Source organism: Pongo pygmaeus, chromosome 10, assembly GCF_028885625.2.
Source record: "Pongo pygmaeus isolate AG05252 chromosome 10, NHGRI_mPonPyg2-v2.0_pri, whole genome shotgun sequence".
NCBI lineage: Eukaryota > Metazoa > Chordata > Mammalia > Primates > Hominidae > Pongo > Pongo pygmaeus.
In genome coordinates, this window is record NC_072383.2 from 78,255,775 (window position 1) to 78,275,017 (window position 19,243).

Genomic DNA, 19,243 nt, shown 5'->3' on the forward strand with positions numbered 1-19,243 from the left:
CTGCCAGACATGGATCCCAAATTCAAAATTACAGAATCCATGAAGTCATCTATCCTACGTGAGAGAAACGAACAACAAACAACAAGATTAGAACCACCCCTACTGCCACTAAAAAATTGAAATGACATTCTTTCTCAACAACTCTAAAGTAAGTACATAAAAATTATTGAAGATATAAAGGAATTCAAAGCATGAGAAACCAACTTTATGGTATTAAATAGTGCCTTACATTAATATTTTCACTATATGGTACAAGTGCAAAGTGTTGTAGTAGTTCAGAGAATGAAGACAGCTGCAGAAACTGAACTTGATGCTAAAATGTTGACAAGAGAAAACTTTAGTTGGAGAAACATTACTTCTTTCAGGGTATCAATTAGATATTACAAATCAACAGCATCACAGCAAGTTGAAAAACAAATGTCGCTATAAAACATAACACATTAACTTCTGGGGATGACTGTTAAATTGAAATCACGACCAACACAGATACTGCTTGTGAAATATAATCATATCCTTACTCAGAAAAGGTAAGATAGATGCCACTTCTAAAATTATATGAAACATCCCAGAAATTGCCAAGCAACACACATCCAGAAAGCATAAATAGAATACTACAAACTATCTTGTAATAAGACAGTTACATTCAGAGTGGCAAACATCATTTTAAAGATACAGGATTCTATTTGCTGGCTCAAATGATAACATAAATTCTGGATAAAATTTATGAACTTGAAATGTGTTAGGTTTAGTAACACAAGTAAAGAGTATTTGCATTTCACTAGCAGAATGTGATATTATGGGAGTCAAATGTTATCTACTTTAAATTTGTTGTCAATTGATGAAAAATGAGTGTTATATAAATCACCAAAGAAATTAACTTTCTTCAAAGATGATGAGCTTCATAACAAATATCCTGTTATTATTGACGTATATACTACTCAATAAAAATTTTCCCATTCTTCACAGTTGTTTTAACATGTTGGGTTGAGGCCAATAGGCTGTCAGGTGTCACTTTCTAAAGATCATATTCCATGTGGGAAAATGTGCAGTGCTTTTGTAGCACAAAGGGAACTGTTTATTGCTTGCATTATGTAGTTGTCTCAGACTTCTTATGAACTTAATATCACTTCACAAGCTGGTGGCTGGCTTACTTTTTGCCAAAGTTCTTTTGTCAGGGTGGAATGAAATATAAAAGCTGTCAATTACATTTTGACAGTAATAATTACATGTAGCAACAGTCAGAAATTCTGTGTTTTGTGGCTCTGAGTCTAATCTTTCATCTAAACTCTCTTCTATTGTAGCTATTTAAGGAAGTCTGTTTTGCTTATTTTCATGCAGGCTACCATTTCATGTATCGAGTTCATAATGTAGTTAGTTGAAAAAGGACTTGGGATTTTGGTTATTGTTCTCTTTGTCATTGTTCATTCTCCCTTTCTAACATTTTTCCTACTATGAGCCTGGATGGAAGAGGAGCAGAGAGAAGACATACACCAAAGCTTGCTCTATCTATAAAATAGTAACAACCCTGAGGCTTCCTCTTACAAATTCTACTATTTTTTTCTTCATTTTTTGAGACAGGGTCTTGCTCTGTTGCCAGGCTGGAGTGCAGTGGTGTGACCTCAGTTCACTGCAACCTTGACCTCCTGGGCTCAAACGATCCTTCCACCTCAGCCTCCATAGTAGCTGGGACTACAGGAGCATGCTATCATGCCCAGCTAATTGTTTTTTTTTTTTTTTTTTTTTTTTGTAGAGGCAGAGTTTCATCATGTTGTCCAGGCTAATCTTAAACTTCTGAGCTGAAGTGCTCCCTCCCAAAGTGCTGGGACTACAGGCGTGAGCCACTGTGCCTGGTCAAATTCTACCAGACAAAACCACTTAACAGTGTTTAAATACACAGAGTTCAAAGCAGAAAAATAGTCATAAAAATGTCAAGTAATACAGGCTTGAACTTTTCAACTTTATTCAGTGAAAATGACTGTGATGCTTTTGAATAAAAACTTTAAAGATACTATATGAAACTTGAGATGAAAAGTTCAGAGTTACTACATTTTAATTAAGTATATAAAAATACCAAAGTTTGTATCAGAAACACGTAATTTTCACATGACTTTACATTGCTGCTTACTAACTTTTTTTTACCAAGTTCTAGTAGTGTTAGAAATAACTATTATAAAATGTTTATTTTATTGAACTGTAAAATTTAACTTTGGTTTATGCTTAAGATTTTTCCATATAGCTGTTATTTTTGGAATTTTTTTTTTGTTTGATATGGAGTTTTACTCTTGTTGCCCAGGCTAGAGTGCAATGGCGCCATCTCTGCTCACCGCAAGCTCCACCTCCCAGGTTCAAGTGATTCTCCTGCCTCAGCCTCCTAAATAGCTGGGATTACAGGTATGCGCCACCACTCCCAGCTATTTTGTTTTGTATTTTTAGTAGAGACGGGGTTTCTCCATGTTGGTCAGGCTGGTCTCAAACTCCCAACCTCGGGTGATCCCCCTGCCTCGGCCTCCCAAAGTGCTGGGATTACAGGCCTGAGCTACCACGCCCAGCCCTGACTTTTGGAAATTTTTAAGTCAAGCAAAAAGTCAAACAGTTACTAGATTAGGAAAAATAATCCTGAAGTATGATTTATAGATTTTTCATATTGTAGGTTAAGTTATATGGGAAACTGTGAAGGCAAGAGAAACTATTGTAAAATAAGGGCGGGACTTAGTAATGCATATTGGTTATGTACATTTCAACTCTTTCCAGAAAGAGTCAATAAACATTCTGCATAAACTAATTCCCTTAATTAAAAATATTTTGTTGGGGAAAAGTATTGTCTTCTAAACAGATTTCAACCTTAGCCTTTTAATTTACTTTGTAGTCACATATTCTTAAGAATCTAAAATATTTTATAGTTTTGCTTGTGGTTGAGTAAATATATATTTTTGAACTAATATTTGGAATGTAATTATACATAAGTTAATTATGTTAGATTTATATTATTGTCTAATTAGTTCAAGAGTAAGAGACTAGTAACCTTTCAATAAATAATATTAAACACATACTACACTTCAATTAATTAAACCTATTCATTAAAAATTCAAAATGAGTGTGAATGTGTGTGTACGTGTGTGTGCTGGAGGGGGGACAGTGACATAACTACTTTATAATTTTAGTGAAATTTGTTTGTATTTTCGTGCTTAAGCTTTTTCCTTTATAGACAAACATCTGTTGGCTCATGGAATTAGCTATTATTTTGGCAATGGAAAGGAATTATGGTCATCTAGAGCAAGAGTAAATGATTATTGGATTTGGAACACAAACAGGAAACTGTTTATATAATGAATGTTGGACCATGTAACATTAGTTGGGATGTCAAGAATACTTAATAGAAAAGACTCAGAAGTCATTGCAGGAGAGTTGTCTGGGTACAACAGGATATTAACAACTGCTGTGCCTTTTTGTTTCATAAAGTACTTCTGTGTGGTTAGACATTCCTTACTACTGCACACTGGTCTGTTAAATGACTTTGATAATAGTGCAGTTAACTCATGGGATCTGCTGTAGAAATGTGCACCCACTATATAAGCATGGTTTTCACTAATGTATGGGGCTCAGATCTATAAAATTCATTATGATATATTAGAGCTCTTTTCTCATGCCAATGTAAGCAGTCAATCCCTGTTAAAGAGGAGTGCCCCTACTGCTGAAATAATAAGTCTGTTGTTTAATTGGGTATTTGTCACAGAGGATGGAAAAACAGGGTGTGAAGGGAAGGTTTTCAGGGCTGGGTGAGTTACTTTATTTTCTTTTTAAAGTGAAGTATAGAATATTATCTTTTTTTAAAAATTGCTACTTTTGTTGCAGAATGTTTAACAGAAATATCTGTGGGCCCATGAACATGTCAAGTTAAACTATACTGTAATGGGACTTGAAAATAGATGCACATAGTTTTAGTGCACTTTTTAATTCCTAAAGAAAACTTTTAATTCTTCAAGAACATGTAGACATTCTAGGAAAGATTGACAGGGTTTTATTTCACCCTTTTTCAAAGGACAGTAATTATTTTATGAATAAAATTCTAAAATGCAAAGATTAGATCAACTATTAGGAATAATGGTTATCTCTTGTGGCTTCAGGAGATATCAAGAGATATTTCTTTTTATTTTAATGCTGCTGTCTTGAGAAGGTAAAAAGGTTGATATAGGCTAAAAAGGCCTATGATGTGCAGGTGTGGGTGTAACTAATACGGGCTCAGGTAAGAAGCTGCCATGCATCACTAATGAGAGACTCAGCCAAAGGATTGCCTGCAAGTTCTAAAGCTTCAGATGCTGTATGTAGTTGAAAAGCCTGGAATTCCTTTTTGAATTACTTTATTACATAGCTATATTTATTAGAATTTGAGTACCCTACAAATATGCATACTTCTAAGATGCCATCATAATAAAGACCATCAATTTGGTTACATTTCAGGGAGAAAGGCTACACTGAAATGAACATTGTAAGAAAACTCAATTTAATGATACCTTGGAGTATATTCTTGCTTCATGTACTGCTGTTTTCATTACAAGGTAAGAACTCAATTAAATTTTTATGTTAATTTATTGTATTTTTGTTTCTCTTACAATTTATACAAATAGTTTTCCCTTATAAAGCACTTTGAAGTCATTAGAAGGAATTGTACTAAATGATACTCAGATCACCTTTTAAAAAATTCTTAATAATGTAGATAATTTGGATCTTTTGGTTTTCATTTTTTGAGTCTTTGCAAAATGGCTAGTTAAAAATCATGCTTTTATTATGATATGCAATTGTACTAGAACCTTTTAGTTTTCATTTCTTGAATCTTTTTTAAATGACTGGTTAAAATCATGCTTTTATCACGATATGCAATTGTATTAGAAGAAGCTCTGATTCCAACTTTTTTCTTCTAAAAGATGGTTTAAAATAATTGTCTATTTGCAATTTAAACATTTGAAGTTTTATAATAAACTAAGAACAATTGAGTACTTAAACTTTCTTTATGCCATCAGCCCAAAGAATAGTAAAAAAATGTTTAAAAATAACTAACATCTGGGGGTAAAAATTGATTTTAATTATTTTTATGGTAATTTTATTAATAAATTTTCTTGCTATTTGATTTCTTTTTATTATGGAAAGCTTATAAACATACACAAAATTAAAATGACATAACACACCTTCACATGCCTTCACCTGGTTCCATAACTATCAGCATGTTGTGGAACTAGTTTTACCCTGTTACACATTTTTTCTTGGAGTATTTTAAATTCATGAAATATATATTATATATTTTTAATAGATAAGCACTTTATCACACCTAAAAAAATGGGGAAAGAATTTATTTATGTTCAGTTGTTGATTGTTAATCCCTGTAAAGGTCTGTATGCTTTGGAGCTTGTAGGGGAAATTGGAGAAATTGCTTAAGTATAAAAGACTACAGAGGTCAAAGGTGCTATTTTCCAATTCCAGTTGTGACTGAAACCCCGAGGAGAACGATGTCACAGAATCTTGAGAGCTGAGGAGACTTTGCAGATAACTGGCCCAACACCATCATTTTATGGTGTGCTTGGTATTTTGTTTAAGCTTGGCATATAGTTAAGTGGTAGGACTAGAACTAAAACTTGGATCTCTGATTCCAAGGCTAGTGCCTGTTCAATTGCATGGTGTCTCTGTGTAAATCCATGTACACTGCCCTTTCTTTTTAGCTTATCAGTCATTCAGTGTCTCACAAGAAATTTGCTGGTCAAATCCTTCTAAAAAATGCAAAAATAACAGCAAACTTCAACCAGAATTTTAGAATTTAGGTTAAAATGTTCTTTTAAACAACTAGAACATGTAGCCAATATATTTGGATAATTTTTTTTATTCTTATATATTTGTCTCTGGCAGAATATATTTGTGCGTCATCTATATTGATGGGAACATCAAAGTGAGTATTTCTTGTTCTTTGTGTCCTCTAAAACATAAAGTTAATGGGAATGAGCAAACCTCAGCAGGCAACTATATCTGCTTTTGAGAAAAATGAGTGAAATGTTTTACAAAAAAGCATGAAATATACTTTAAAAAACATTTCTACAGATTAAAAATGATCTAGCATTCATATCCTTATTTATGAAAATATTTCCTTTCCTTTTAATTACAAAGTATTTCTTTTCATTTTAATTATAAGAGGAGTCTTTAGTGACTGTCAGTACTAAAAAGATAAAAAGATATTACTTTCATTTCAAAGGTTTGTAAAAAAAGTTATATTCCATAATATTATCCTTTACATTATTATGAATATACATTATTGATAACAAATGTATTATGTTCATTTTTAGCAGAGTAACACAGTTTTTAATGATAAAAATAAAAAAAGTTTTAGCAGTAAATAATGAAAATCATTTTTTGGACTAAACTGATCTGCTTAATGAAAAGCAGAATTCTATTCACCATTTGATTTTTTAAAAATAAAATGTTTATTGATAAATATAACACAAAAACAGAAAACATTATAAAGCAAATATATGTCTTAGTGAATTATTAGCCATTTGATTTTGATAAATTGCAATTTGATGTTTTTACTTACATTAATGTTAACTTGCCCTTTATGACATAGCACAGGAGAGAATTAAGTACTGTTTGAACAAAGGGAAGGTACAAATACTGAGCTCACTAGATTTGCAAAGTCATGTGGAGAAAATATTGCAAGGGTTGGTGCTACAATGTTACACTATTTTGTTTATTTTTCCATCTCAAAGTTCCTTCCTAATATTCAGTTTACATCAAAGACTGGAGAAATTTGGGGGCACTCCTGAATTTTGTAAAATGAGACAGCACCACCACCCAAATCTAACCCCTCCAGAAAGGGGAGGGAGGACTTTTTAAATGTTAAACCAAGAAAGACCGCTTTGATAAAGTGATGGAAATCAGGAGGAAAACACCAGCTCTCTCTTGGGAAAGGCTTGTTCAGGTTGCCTAGGGGCCTTTGACTATACAAGTTCTTTTTGTTTTCTTCCAGAAACGGGTTTAATGAAAATCGACAGAAAAGAGCTCTTTTAGCAGCACAGGTAGGTTATGCTTCAGGTGGAGAGAGAGGCAGAGAAATAATCCATTCTGTTTTGGACTCTGCTGTCACTTCAACAATGAGACCTTTGTGGAGGGGAATAAAATGCTAAGAACAAGACAGGAAGGAGGAGGAAGAAGCAAAGTAACCTCTGTTGCTTTTCTACAACCATCGAATTCACGCTCAGGTCACATCGACTTGTTTGGAATAAAATACCCTTTTTTTTGCTCTTCAGCTCAGTTACCTACTAATAGGCTTGAGGCATTTAATCCCATGCACTTGCCAGAAAATTAGAAGTAGTTTAAAAATTAAGCACAATATCAGTTAGGACAATGACAACAATAATATACACGGAAAAAGGGGCCGAAAAAGGTGTAAATAATATGAGTTAAATACTGCAAAAGGGCATCAGATATGTCCTGATGTCCTGACAGAAAGTTTTTATAATGTCTGATAAATCTAAATTGTGGGTGTCTCTGAATAGGTAACGTTTTTTTTGGAGGGGCAGCGTAGCACTGCGTTTGAGGAGACCTTCTTGCCCGGGTGCCTTTATATGAAGGATATTGGATAATTGCAATTTCTTCAAACTGGTTGGAATGCTCAAATGGATGGGTTTAAAAATATTTCTCTATAAAAGATGGATGGTAAAATACAAAATCCTAACTTAGTAAAGGAATTTCTTTGAAAAGGAATATGATTTGAGTATTTATGTAGCAGACAGCTTAAATATTCAGGGAAGCCTTTGTTAAATGTTGAATTGCAAATAGTTTTTATTAGCATTTTGTGATAGATGTTGAATTTGTGTATTTTATAGTGTTAATTGAAGATAATTAGTAGTTAAATAGAAGACAGATCTGATATGCTGTTGTGTCTGGTTAGAAGACAGAACTGATTTATTCTTATCAAGAGTAGAGACCTTTTTTTTGTTCCATTGTTACTGGAAAGGGGTCGTGACCCAGATCCCAAGAGAGGGTTCTTGGTTCTCATGCAAGAAAGAATTTGGGGCAAGTCCACAGAGTAAAGTGAAAGCAAGTTTATTAAGAAGGTAAAGGAATGAAAGAATGACTACTCCATAGGCAGAGCAGCAGCATAAGCTGCTTGACTGAGTATACTTGTAGTTATTTCTGATCATATGCTAAACAAGAGGTGAATTATTCATGACTTTTCCAGGAAAGGGACAGGAATTTTCCAGAAATAAGAGTTCCTCTTCCTTTTAGACTATATAGAGTAACTTCTGGATGTTGCCAGGGTATTTGTAAACTGTCATGGCATTGGTGGGAGTGTCTTTTAGCATGTTAATGCATTATAACTAGAGTATAATGAGCAGCGAGGACAACCAGAGATTACTTTCATTGCCATCTTGGTTTTGGCAGGATTGGGCCAGTTTCTTTACTGCAGGGTCTTTATGACCTGTATCTTGTGACGCCAGTCCTGCTGACCTCTTATCTCATCCTGTGACGAAGAATGCCTAACCTCTTGGGAATGCAGCCCAGCAGATCTCAGATTCATTTTACCCAGCCCCTATTCAAGGTGGAACCACTCTGTTTGGAGCACCTCTGACACCAGAATAGGCAAAGGATTGTCTATGGAATGGAAATACATTTTATTTTTCTTAAAAAGAATGTTTTGTGTACTGATATACTTAAGTGTCAAATTGGGGTTATACTGTTGTCCATTTTGATGTTTTCAGAATTTGTATACTTTACTCCCTTTTAGAGAGAATGAAGAGCAGGAGACTTGTACTTCTACTTCCTAAGGCTAGAAAACATGTGTCAAAATCATTTATTTTCTGAACAATTTTTAAAAGAAGAGCGGGCAATGAGGTCATAATCTTGCACTGCGCTGTTTAGAATTGGAATTTCATGTGTTACAAGGCCATTCTTATCCATAGATTCACTCTTCTGCTCTAGGAAGACAGAGCACCAATGGGTAGATAAGTGCACAAATAAGGACGCAGAAATATGTTGGCAATGAGGTGAGCAAGAAAGGGCAGACGCAGACTTCTGTAAATAGTGTATTTGTGTGCTGCAGTGGTTTCCCATCTCAAGACTGTATTTCCCTGGGCCTCTCTCCATCCTGTGGAGATGTAATCAGGAAAGAGGAAGGATGGGCTGTCCTCTTATCAGTCATGTGAATACATGCACCTACTGCCTGGGACTTTTTTGCATTTGCATTACATTCCAAAAGTTCCTTTCCTGAAAGCAGGCCCTAAGACATAGACTTAGGTGCAGCTCATTTATTTGGAAAGTGTACAAATAAAGGAGAAAGGAAAATGATGTGAAGAAGGGAGAAAATAAAATATGGGGTGCATTAATGAGGGGCTTTCTGCTGTAGGCAGCTGGAGCTCAGTCTTATTGGAGACTTTCTGAAGAACCATGTAGAATGTGTCCTAGAATAATTTCTAGGTTGAGGGAAGCCTCTGGAGAGCCTAAAATCTCCAGGAAGTCACTCTCTGTAGTCTTTTCTGCTTGGACTCTGCCCTCAGGCAAAGACAGAAAGAAGCTGGTGCTGAAGTTGGAGGCTTTCAATGTGCACAGAAATCCAGATGAATTCCAAGGTGAATTCAGAGGTGGGCTGAGAGGATGTGGGGAGAGGTATCAACAAAGTCTGCTGCAGTTGTGGCTCTAAACACCCTTGGGAGACAGATTCCCATTTGAACCATGTCTCTTTTTTCAGTTCAGTTGGTATTTGTTGATGACATACCAAGGACAGTGCTAGAGATATAAACAAGAATAGCAGTGCCTGTTATCTAGAAACTCCACCTGTTATGGAGGTAGGCTTATGAAGAAGTCATTTCTGTGCAACTGGTTCATTGAATCCAAGACAACTTCAATCATTTACCATTATTTACATGACATAAAAAATAAATATGCTCCAATTATAAATGTAAGATGACATTCTGAGTTCAAATATGTCAATAAATAAATAAATAAAATCTGCATGTCACACCTTAGCCTTGGTGAAATGTATTATGATGCTATGGGATGCTGGATAAATAGGATGTTGTTGTAGCCAGAGAGGTGGTGTGCTAGGGAGTCATTCTAATTTCCATAAAGGAGATGTGGATTGAGTTAGGTTAAAGGATGTGGAGGAAAAAACAAATTATGTATTTTTATCTTGCTTTAGTGTTATCCAATGTTTTCAGTTTTTGCCTAATAATAAAAACAGGTAGCATGTTTACAACTCTTTTTTTTTTTGAGACAGAGTTTTGCTCTTCTTGCCCAGGCTGGATGCAATGGCCTGATCTCCGCTCACTGCAACCTCCGCCTCCTGGGTTCAAGCTATTCTCCTGCCTTAGCCTCCTGAGTACTGGGATTATAGGCACATACCACCAACCGTGGCTAATTTTCTGTATTTTTAGTAGAGATGGGATTTCACAATGTTGGTCAGGCTAGTCTTGAACTCCTGACCTCAGGAGATCAACACACCACAGCCTTCCAAAGTGCTGGGATTATAGGTGTGAGCCACCACGCCCGGCCTGCATGTTTACAACTCTTATTATGTGCCTGGCACTATTCTTGGTGCGTTACTCACATCATTTCACTGAATCCTCACAATTCTGTGAGGCAGGTACTTTTATTTTATAGACTGGGAAACTGACGCTGAGTGGGTTGAATAATTTGTTCAAGGCGATAGGCCCTATGAGGTAGAGTAGAAGTCATTATACACTTTTAGTGAGTATCAGAGATGATTGGCTTCCATTAAAGGGATAGACATAAATCATTTTGGAGCCAAAGGAAGAAGGTTTTGGTGTCCGGTAATATCCAGTGCTGTGTTAGATTTAGGCAGCCAGAAGCAATGTGGCTGAAGAGAGAATAAGACTTGCCGTCTTGAGGGAATTGAGGTCATAGACTGTTGTTTCATCTAATTTGGTTTGAAGGCAGAGGCAAGGACAAAAAGGGGAGATTGAACAGTGAGGATAAGACCTGGGAGTATTGAGAACAGGAGACAATGAACTTGAAACCATTGTGTGGGGCAAAGAGTTTAGAAAGAAATCTTCAAATAGTGAGAGAGTGTGTCTTTTATATAGCATGGGCCGACATGATGGCACGCGCCTGCAGTCCCAGCTACTCAGGAGGCCGAGGCAGGAGGATCGCTTGAGTCCAGGAGTTAAGCCCAGCCCAGGAAACACAGCAAGACCCCATCTCTTAAAAAAAAAAAATTATATAGCACGGGTAGATTTTCCTGTTGAAGAAAAAAGTACTGAGATGGAAAATGTCAAAATAAAACTTCACGTAAGGGAGACTAGAATCTGTTGAGAAACAACTTTGTTCCTGAAGTCACATGGCTCATTTTCCCATCCTTCTTATCTTTCCCCCTTCTTCAGTTTTTCTAATAACATCTGCTACTTAATTTGACAATTATTTGGCAAGTTTTGGGTGTGTTTATTCTGGTGAAATATAAGTGCTATTGGAAAGAATATTGCCCTAGCCCATACACTCAATTGGTATGGAGTTGGAATAATAATCCACAATTGATTAGTTTTAGTAAGCCACAACTATTTGCTACTTAGCCATATAGATCTTTTAAAAACCTTAAAATTTCATCTGGATTGCTTAGATTGACTGACATAAATCTCTTTATTGCTAATTTTCTGTGTGAGACACTATGTATGTAAGCTTCACGTATATGGCTTTAATTCATTATCCTAACTATACACGAGGGAAGTGCCATTATTGTTCCCCTTTTACGGATGAGTAAACAGAGGCACTAAGAGGTTAGGAAACTTGCCTAAGGGTAAGTAATTACAGAGTCAGGATTCTAATCCAGCTCCGTTTGATTCAAAATTCATGCTGTTTACTACTACTCTGAACTACCTTGGGCTCTATAAAAAGATATATTTAAATGTTCTATGAACTTTAAAGTGTCAGTCAGCTCTTTGGGGCCTGAAGGTGACACGCTGGCACCGAAACAGCAGATGCTTCTGTGGATGTTTTCTTTACCGATTGGTGTGCAGGCAGGCAGGACGTCACTGTCTGTTGGTCTGTCAGTCCCATGCATTTTTTTTTTTTTTCTAAACCTATCTGCACCTGGAAGTGTCAGAGAATAGCTATTTCTGCAGGCAAAGCAGTCAATTATTCCAAAGGTTAGACTCCAACCAGGCTCCTTTCATGAGGTTATGAGGTGGGTGGAGGGATCGAGGGCTAGGGGAAGAGTGGATAATGGGAAGGGGAGGGAGGATGGGAAGTGAGAACAGAACAGAGAGCCGAGAAAGTAAATGACTTGTCAAAGTCATGTAAGAGGCAAAACCAAGACTTGAATGAAGTCTTCTAACCACAACCTCAGAGGAACCCTTTCTGCCTCATGGAGATGATAAGCCTCAATAACCCCAGAACATATAAAGTCAGCACTTTATCATTTCTGTATTTGTAGCTATTTTCTAGATTTGCCAATTTGCATGTTTGGCTTGAATTAAATAATTTAACTGTCTTGCATTCTCATTTCTTTCTTTCAAAGTTTGAAGCTACTTCTGCGAGATACTTTTTCCATGATGCTATTAATTGGGGTGAGAGCAAAATAAAAGGTCAGTGTTTATACTTAGATTTTCATATTTGCTTTCTCAGAAAATCCCTTTGGGGGATATATTGAATCAAGTATTTATTGTTTCCATATACCACATGAAGGAAAGTGAGCCAGGATGGTAGTCATACTTAGTAATAATTTAAGTTCACTTCTTAGAGAAATTTAAATTGTTTCTGAGAATAACCAGGGCCAAACATTTAGACAAACCTGATAACTGCATGACCAGGGAAGATGTCACTGGATGTCAGAAACTATTTTTTTGTGAATCAATTACTTGCTCTTTGATCCCTATTTTTTGTTACCAATTCCCCATTTCCATTAAGCAGAATGCTGGTGGTAGTTTGAAATTTAATTTGAGTGGTAACTATGAAATAGAAACTATCACTGTTGTGTTAAAAATAACAATGATCCTCACTAGTTTTCATTTGATATTTGTTTTCAGGAGAATAAGCAGGACTGTAAATACATTTTTAAAGGCAATACATTTGTTTATCTAAATATTTAACATCTCTTCATCAGAAAAATGCAAGACTGTGATCTAAGATAAACTGCAAATATAGATGTGCCCCTAGTGGAAAAAACTGCATTTAAGTTTATGAAAAACATCATTTTTTTTCTACCCATATTTATGGACTAAGTTAAAACAGCATATTTTTTCCTCGCTTAAGATATACTTGGAGATTTGTGCATTTTTAAAAGTAAAGAGACATTTTAGATCAATGGATCTTAAGGTGGAGAGGAATCATAAAGGTTTTCAAATTCTTGCCTTCGGCAGAACTGTGGTCAAATGATCAATTATATAACTATCTTCTGGGAATTAAGATGTTCTGTAGTTCTCCTCATGTGTTAAATTCCTCCTGCTTGAGTTTTGCCAGTTGCCTCTTGTCCTCTCCTTATTAGAGGAAATTTTTTCGCGGATTCATTTGCATTTTTAAAACTCACTCAGGAGATGATGGTAAAATTAGGGTTAGAGCTCACAGTTACTTGCTTCCTCTTTTTAACATAATTTGTTGGGACAATTTTATAATTTTTCTTTCCATGAAAGAAAGAATATTTTTGGTGACAGCAGTGACTTTGGCTTCTGCTTCATCAAAATTTAAGTATAGATTTCTCTTTTTTTCTTTTTCTTTTTTTGAGACCGTTTTGCTCTGTCACCCAGGCTGGAGTGCAGTGGAGTGATCTCGGCTCACTGCAACTTCTGCCTCCTGGATTCAAACGATTCTCCTGCCTCAGCCTCCTGAGTAGCAGGGATTACAGTTGTCTGCCACCATGCCTGGCAGCATAGGTTTCAAATAATGTGTCATTTGTAATTGAGCCTGAGGATTAATATACAAACCTCAGATGAAATGTTTAATCATTCTCTTCAAAAGCAGGAGTCTCCCTTTGAGTTTTATGCTTTGCCTGATCCCTCAAGTTAATGATAGACCCGATTCTTTTTTTGTTGTTGTTGAGACAGAGTCTAGCTCTGTTACCCAGCCTGGAGTGCAATGGCGTGATCTCGGCTCACTGCAACCACCACTGCCCGGGTTCGAGTGATTCTCCCGCCTCAGCCTCCCATGTAGCTGGGACTACAGGCATGCACCACCACACCCAGCTAATTTTTGTGTTTTTAGTAGAGATGGGATTTCACCATGTTGACCAGGCTGGTCTCGAACTCCTGACCTCAAATGATCTGCCTGCCTTGGCTTCCCAGAGTGCTGGGATTACAGGTGTGAGAGACCCTATTCTTTAATACAGTGTTTGCTCCTGGAAGAGGAGCTGATGGGATGTGCAGCCAGCGCCAAACTCTGTCAACGGAATCATCTGCAGCTTGTGTATTTCTGGTTCTCATCATCTGGGACAGATTCTTTACATGGGAACTTGACCTTTGAATTGCTTGAAAGGAGCTAACCTTTGCTCTCAGGGTAGTCTGAGATGTGAAAGCCTGCCTTTCTCGCTTCACAGCACACATAATAAAATGAACTAGATAGAGACTTGTTGGGTTTAGTTCTTTAGCTTAGCAAGGCAAGAGGCTGAGAGTTCTGTTTAAGTTAATAGTGATTACAATTTGTCCAAGCTATATCTTGACATATTATGCTTAAAAGAACAAATGGATGCCAGAAGATAACTTTTATTTTTTTTTATTTATTTTTTTTTTCGCCCCTCAGGTTCTTGTCCTTATGAATGCCTTAATGGAGCTTTCTGTTCTAAGACTGGAACATGTGACTGTCAAATATTTCAGGCTCTTGGGACACGATGCCAGATCAGTAAGTTTCAGGGATGCTTATGAGATAATTATGAGATACCAAGGAGAAAATTAAGGCATAATTTGCTATAATAATGTTCATCTATTGGGAGTTGTATATTAACTAGAGAGCCCACAATTCATTCTCAGTAATTTGATGTAATTTAGAAACAATGTAAAACAAAAGTAGATAGGGCCACTTTCTCTTCTCATTGAGCTCTCTTATTGCTTCAAGTATTTTTTTCTACTTTCTATAGTAATGGCCTATTATTATTATTATTTTTTTTTTGAGACGGAGTCTCACTCTGTCACTGAGGCTGGAGTACAATGGCACGATCTTGGCTCACTGCAATCTCCGCCTCCGGCCTCAAGCGATTCCCCCACCTCAGCCTCCCTAGTAGCTAGGACTACAGGTACCCACCATCATGTCGGGCTAATTTTGGTATTTTTGCGGAGATGGGGTTTCACCATGTTGGCCAGGATGGTCTTGAACTCCTGACCTCAGGTGATCCTCCCATCTTGACCTCCCAAAGTGCTGGGATTATAGGCGTGAGTCACTGTGCCTGGCCAGTAATAGCCTATTAAAACCAGGTTCTCATTCATCTCTCTTTTGCTTTATAAAACAGATTTATTATTTGGAGCCAGTCATTCTTTTGGACCTTTAATTAACCTGACATTTTGTATGTAAAAAAATAGTATTGAGACTTCTTCGAGGGCAAGGGCTTTTTTTTTTTTTTTTTTTTTTAAATCTTTTATCCACAGTGTCTATGATAGGATTCTATGTCAATAATAATCAATAAATATTCATTTGTTTAATCGATATTTACTGGCATCTAGATCCCAGGCTAGGCATTGGGGATGCAACGGTGAATAATACAAACATGTTCCTGTCCTCTTGGAGGCTGCAGTCTAGAGAAGGTGATAAATACACAACAGATACACAATAATTAAACTTGTGACAGGTGCTGTAAAGTAAAGTACAAGATGCTATGAAAAAATGAAGCGGAGGTGGGGCATACTGTCAGGGAAGACTGCCTGAATAATGAATAATTCTGTGTTTTTTCCTGAAAAGGCCACAGTTGCCCAAGGCTAATAAATTCAGGTGGGAATCACAAAAATACAAAATGTAAAGAGTCACCCTTACCTTTATGCCCCCCCCGCCCAGAGTGTATCAAAATGTTTTACACGTATTGAGTGCTCAGTGAATGTTACTGGTTTTCATATTATTCTAAAGAGAAGAATTTAGAAAACAAAAATTGAATAGAAGATTATCTACAAGGGTAAGAAAAAAAGGTAGGCATGACAATAGGAGATACAGTTGTATGATTTAAGATAAATATTGCTTGAAATTTGGCCAGTTTGAGGTCACGAATTGTTAAATTCCAGCATACCTTTTTTTTTTTGGAGACAGAGTCTTACTGTCACCCAGGCTGGAGTACAGTGGCGCAATCTTGGCTCACCGCAACCTCCGCCTCCTGGGTTCAAGCAATTCTTGTGTCTCAGCCTCCTGGGTAGCTGGGATTACAGATGCGTGCCACCCCACCATGCTGGCTAATTTTTTGTATTTTAGTAGAGACGGAGTTTCACCATGTTACCCAGGCTGGTCTCGAACTCTTGAGCTCAGGCAACCCGCCCACCTTGGCCTACCAAAGTGCTAGGATTACAGGTACAAGCCACCACTCCAGCCAAATTCCAGCATAATTTGAATGACTAATGCTCCCCACATCCAGGTCCCAGACACATAAATATGATTTTTTTGTCAATAGTTATTTTTCTCTGTGGATACCATAAAAAGATGTTTTTGAAAGACTGGAACACTCTGATGCTGTATATGCTAATCTTTAGGACACTCAGTGGTGACATTTCTCTCTTTTCTGAGCCATCTTACTTGCTTTATTACTATCACCTTTTACTGAATTATTTTCCATACTCCTTTTTTTCTTCTAGAATCTTTCTTTGGAAACAAAAGTTAAGAAACTTTCTAACATAAATCTTTTCTTCACAACTACTTGGAGACCCTGTTTTTCTTCAGGGGAGTTTGATAGTTTTGAGAGCAACTGGTAATTTTATGTTAGTTATTTCTTCCTGTGATATAGACCAATGAAGGAAATTTGAATGAAAATTAGAATCATTTACCATGACTGACTGAACATTGCTAGAAACGTGTAATTTATTTTGTCTACAAAATATTATCCTGTTTCTTTTCAGTCCCAAACATGGGCAACGGCAGAGATGGGATTTGTAAAACCTGGGGACAGTATCATTTTGAAACATTTGATGGCATCTACTATTACTTCCCAGGAAACTGTTCTTATATTTTTGCAAAGGACTGTGGTGATTTGGAGCCTCGGTACACTGTATGGGTAGGTGATTGTAGGACATGATTAACTTAAAAATATTATCTCTGGAAAAGTATGTATTTTAAAAGTACTGGGCAAATGATGCAAAATATATACTAATCATAGAATGAATACTTATTTTGAAGAGGGTCTGGGTTCAGTTACCAACCATATTACTCACACTTCCTTCCTTCCTGATACTTCCAGTGAGATATGTCCAGCTGGTTTAGTTTTTTGAAATGACACCCTCAGTATGAATCAGAGGCTAACATTTATAAAATGGAGTATATGAGTTACATAAGCACAGGCTATCGGATGTGAAGACTGACAGCTAATTGCTAGGTAGTTTGATACTATATGACTGAACTCAGAGAACTAATTCTTAGTTGCAGAATTCTTGATTCAAATGAATTCTTAGGAGACCTCTCGAAAATATAAGCTGCAGAGTGGCTCTAGTTGAATAAGGATGTCAGGGACCTCTTTCTTTGCCTACTATCTTCTGAATTTCTAGGTATTTCAGTCACTACCAGGAAACTGCTATGTTGTTTGATTTAAAAGCTACAACTCTCCATAGCCAAAACATATTTGAGTCTCTGTTATGCTTTCCCTTTTACTTATGTTGGGGCTGCCTACATTCTTCTGCTTTCTAAGGTGATGCAAATATTAAAAGTAGGCCCTGAAACTATTTTTTTCATCGGTTTTTGGGGGAACAGATGGTGTTTGTGTACATGAATAAGTTCGTTAGTGGTGATTTCTGAGATTTTAGTGCACTATCACCTGAGCAGTGTACATTGTACCCAGTGTGTAGTCTTTTATCCCTCATCACCCTCCAGCCTTTCCCCTTGGTCCCCAAAGTCCATTGTATAATTCTTATCTCTTTGCATTCTCATAGCTTAGTTCCCACTTATGAGTGACAACATATGATGTTTGGTTTTCTATTCCTGAGTTACTTCACTTAGGCTAATGCTTTCCAATTCCACCCAGGTTGCTGCAAATGCCATTATTTTGTTCCTTTTTATGGCTGAGTAGTGTTCCATGGTGTGTGTGTGTGTGTGTGTGTGTATATGTATATATATGGTATATATATATATATCATATTTTCTTTATCCACTCATTGATTGATGGGCATTTGGGCTGGTTCCATATTTTTGCAATTGTGAATTGTGCTGCTATAAACATGTATATGCAAGTATCTTTTTTTGTATAATGACTTCTTTTCTTCTGGGAAGATACCCAGGAGTAGGATTGCTGGATCAAATGGTAGTTCTACTTTTAGTTCTTTAAAGAATCTCTATACTCTTTTTCATAGTAGTTGTACTAGTTTACATTACCAACAACAGTGTAAAAGTGTTCCCTTTTCACCACATCCACACCAACATCTATTATTTTTTGATTTTTAAATTATGATAATTCTTGCAGGAATAAAGTGGTATTGCACTGTGGTTTTGATTTGGTTTTCTCTGATAATTAGCAATGCTGATCATTTTTTCATGTTTCTTGGCCATTTGTATACCTTCTTTTGAGAATTGTCTATTCATGTCCTTAGCTCACTTTTTGATGGAATTGTTTGTTCATTTTTTTTCTTGCTAATTTGTTTGAGTTCCTTGTAGATTCTGTATATTAGTCCATTGTTGGATGTATAGATTGCAAAGATTTTCTTCCACTCTGTGACTTGTCTGCTTACTCTGTTGATTATTTCTTTTGCTGCATAAAAGCTTTCTAGTTTAATTAAGTCTTGTCTGTTTATATTTGTTTCTGTTGTATTTGCTTTTGGGTTCTTGGTCATGAATGCTTTACCTAAGCCAATGTCTAGAAACCTTTTCCAATGTTATATTTTAGAATTTTTATGGTTTCACATCTAGATTTAAGTATTTGATCCATCTTGAGTTGATTTTTGTATAAGGTGAGAGATGAGGATCCAGTTTCATTCTTCTACATGTGGCTAGCCAATTATCCCAGCACCATTTGTTGAATAGGGTGTCCTTTCCCCACTTTATGTTTTTGTTTACTTTGTCAAAAATCAGTTGGCTGTAAGCATCTGGCTTTATTTCTGGGTTCTCTGTTGTTCTATATGACTGTTTTAATACCAGTACCATGCTGTTTTGG

General features: G+C 36.4%; 1 protein-coding gene across 2 annotated transcripts in view; it reads left to right on the top strand.

The window, feature by feature from the left end:
- Positions 1-19,243, top strand: part of OTOGL (otogelin like) — a 289,364-nt gene that overhangs the window by 107,611 nt on the left and 162,510 nt on the right. Inside the window, exons 1-7 of one of the 2 annotated variants that reach the window (XM_054443472.1) lie at positions 4,260-4,318; positions 4,459-4,556; positions 5,896-5,935; positions 7,007-7,055; positions 12,509-12,575; positions 14,722-14,820; positions 17,007-17,161. In XM_054443472.1, the coding sequence (XP_054299447.1) occupies positions 4,314-4,318; positions 4,459-4,556; positions 5,896-5,935; positions 7,007-7,055; positions 12,509-12,575; positions 14,722-14,820; positions 17,007-17,161 (513 nt within the window). In that variant the 5' untranslated portion in view covers positions 4,260-4,313. Of the gene's footprint in view, positions 1-4,259; positions 4,319-4,458; positions 4,557-5,895; positions 5,936-7,006; positions 7,056-12,508; positions 12,576-14,721; positions 14,821-17,006; positions 17,162-19,243 lie in introns of those variants that run through there. The other variant, XM_054443471.1, reaches the window with a different exon arrangement.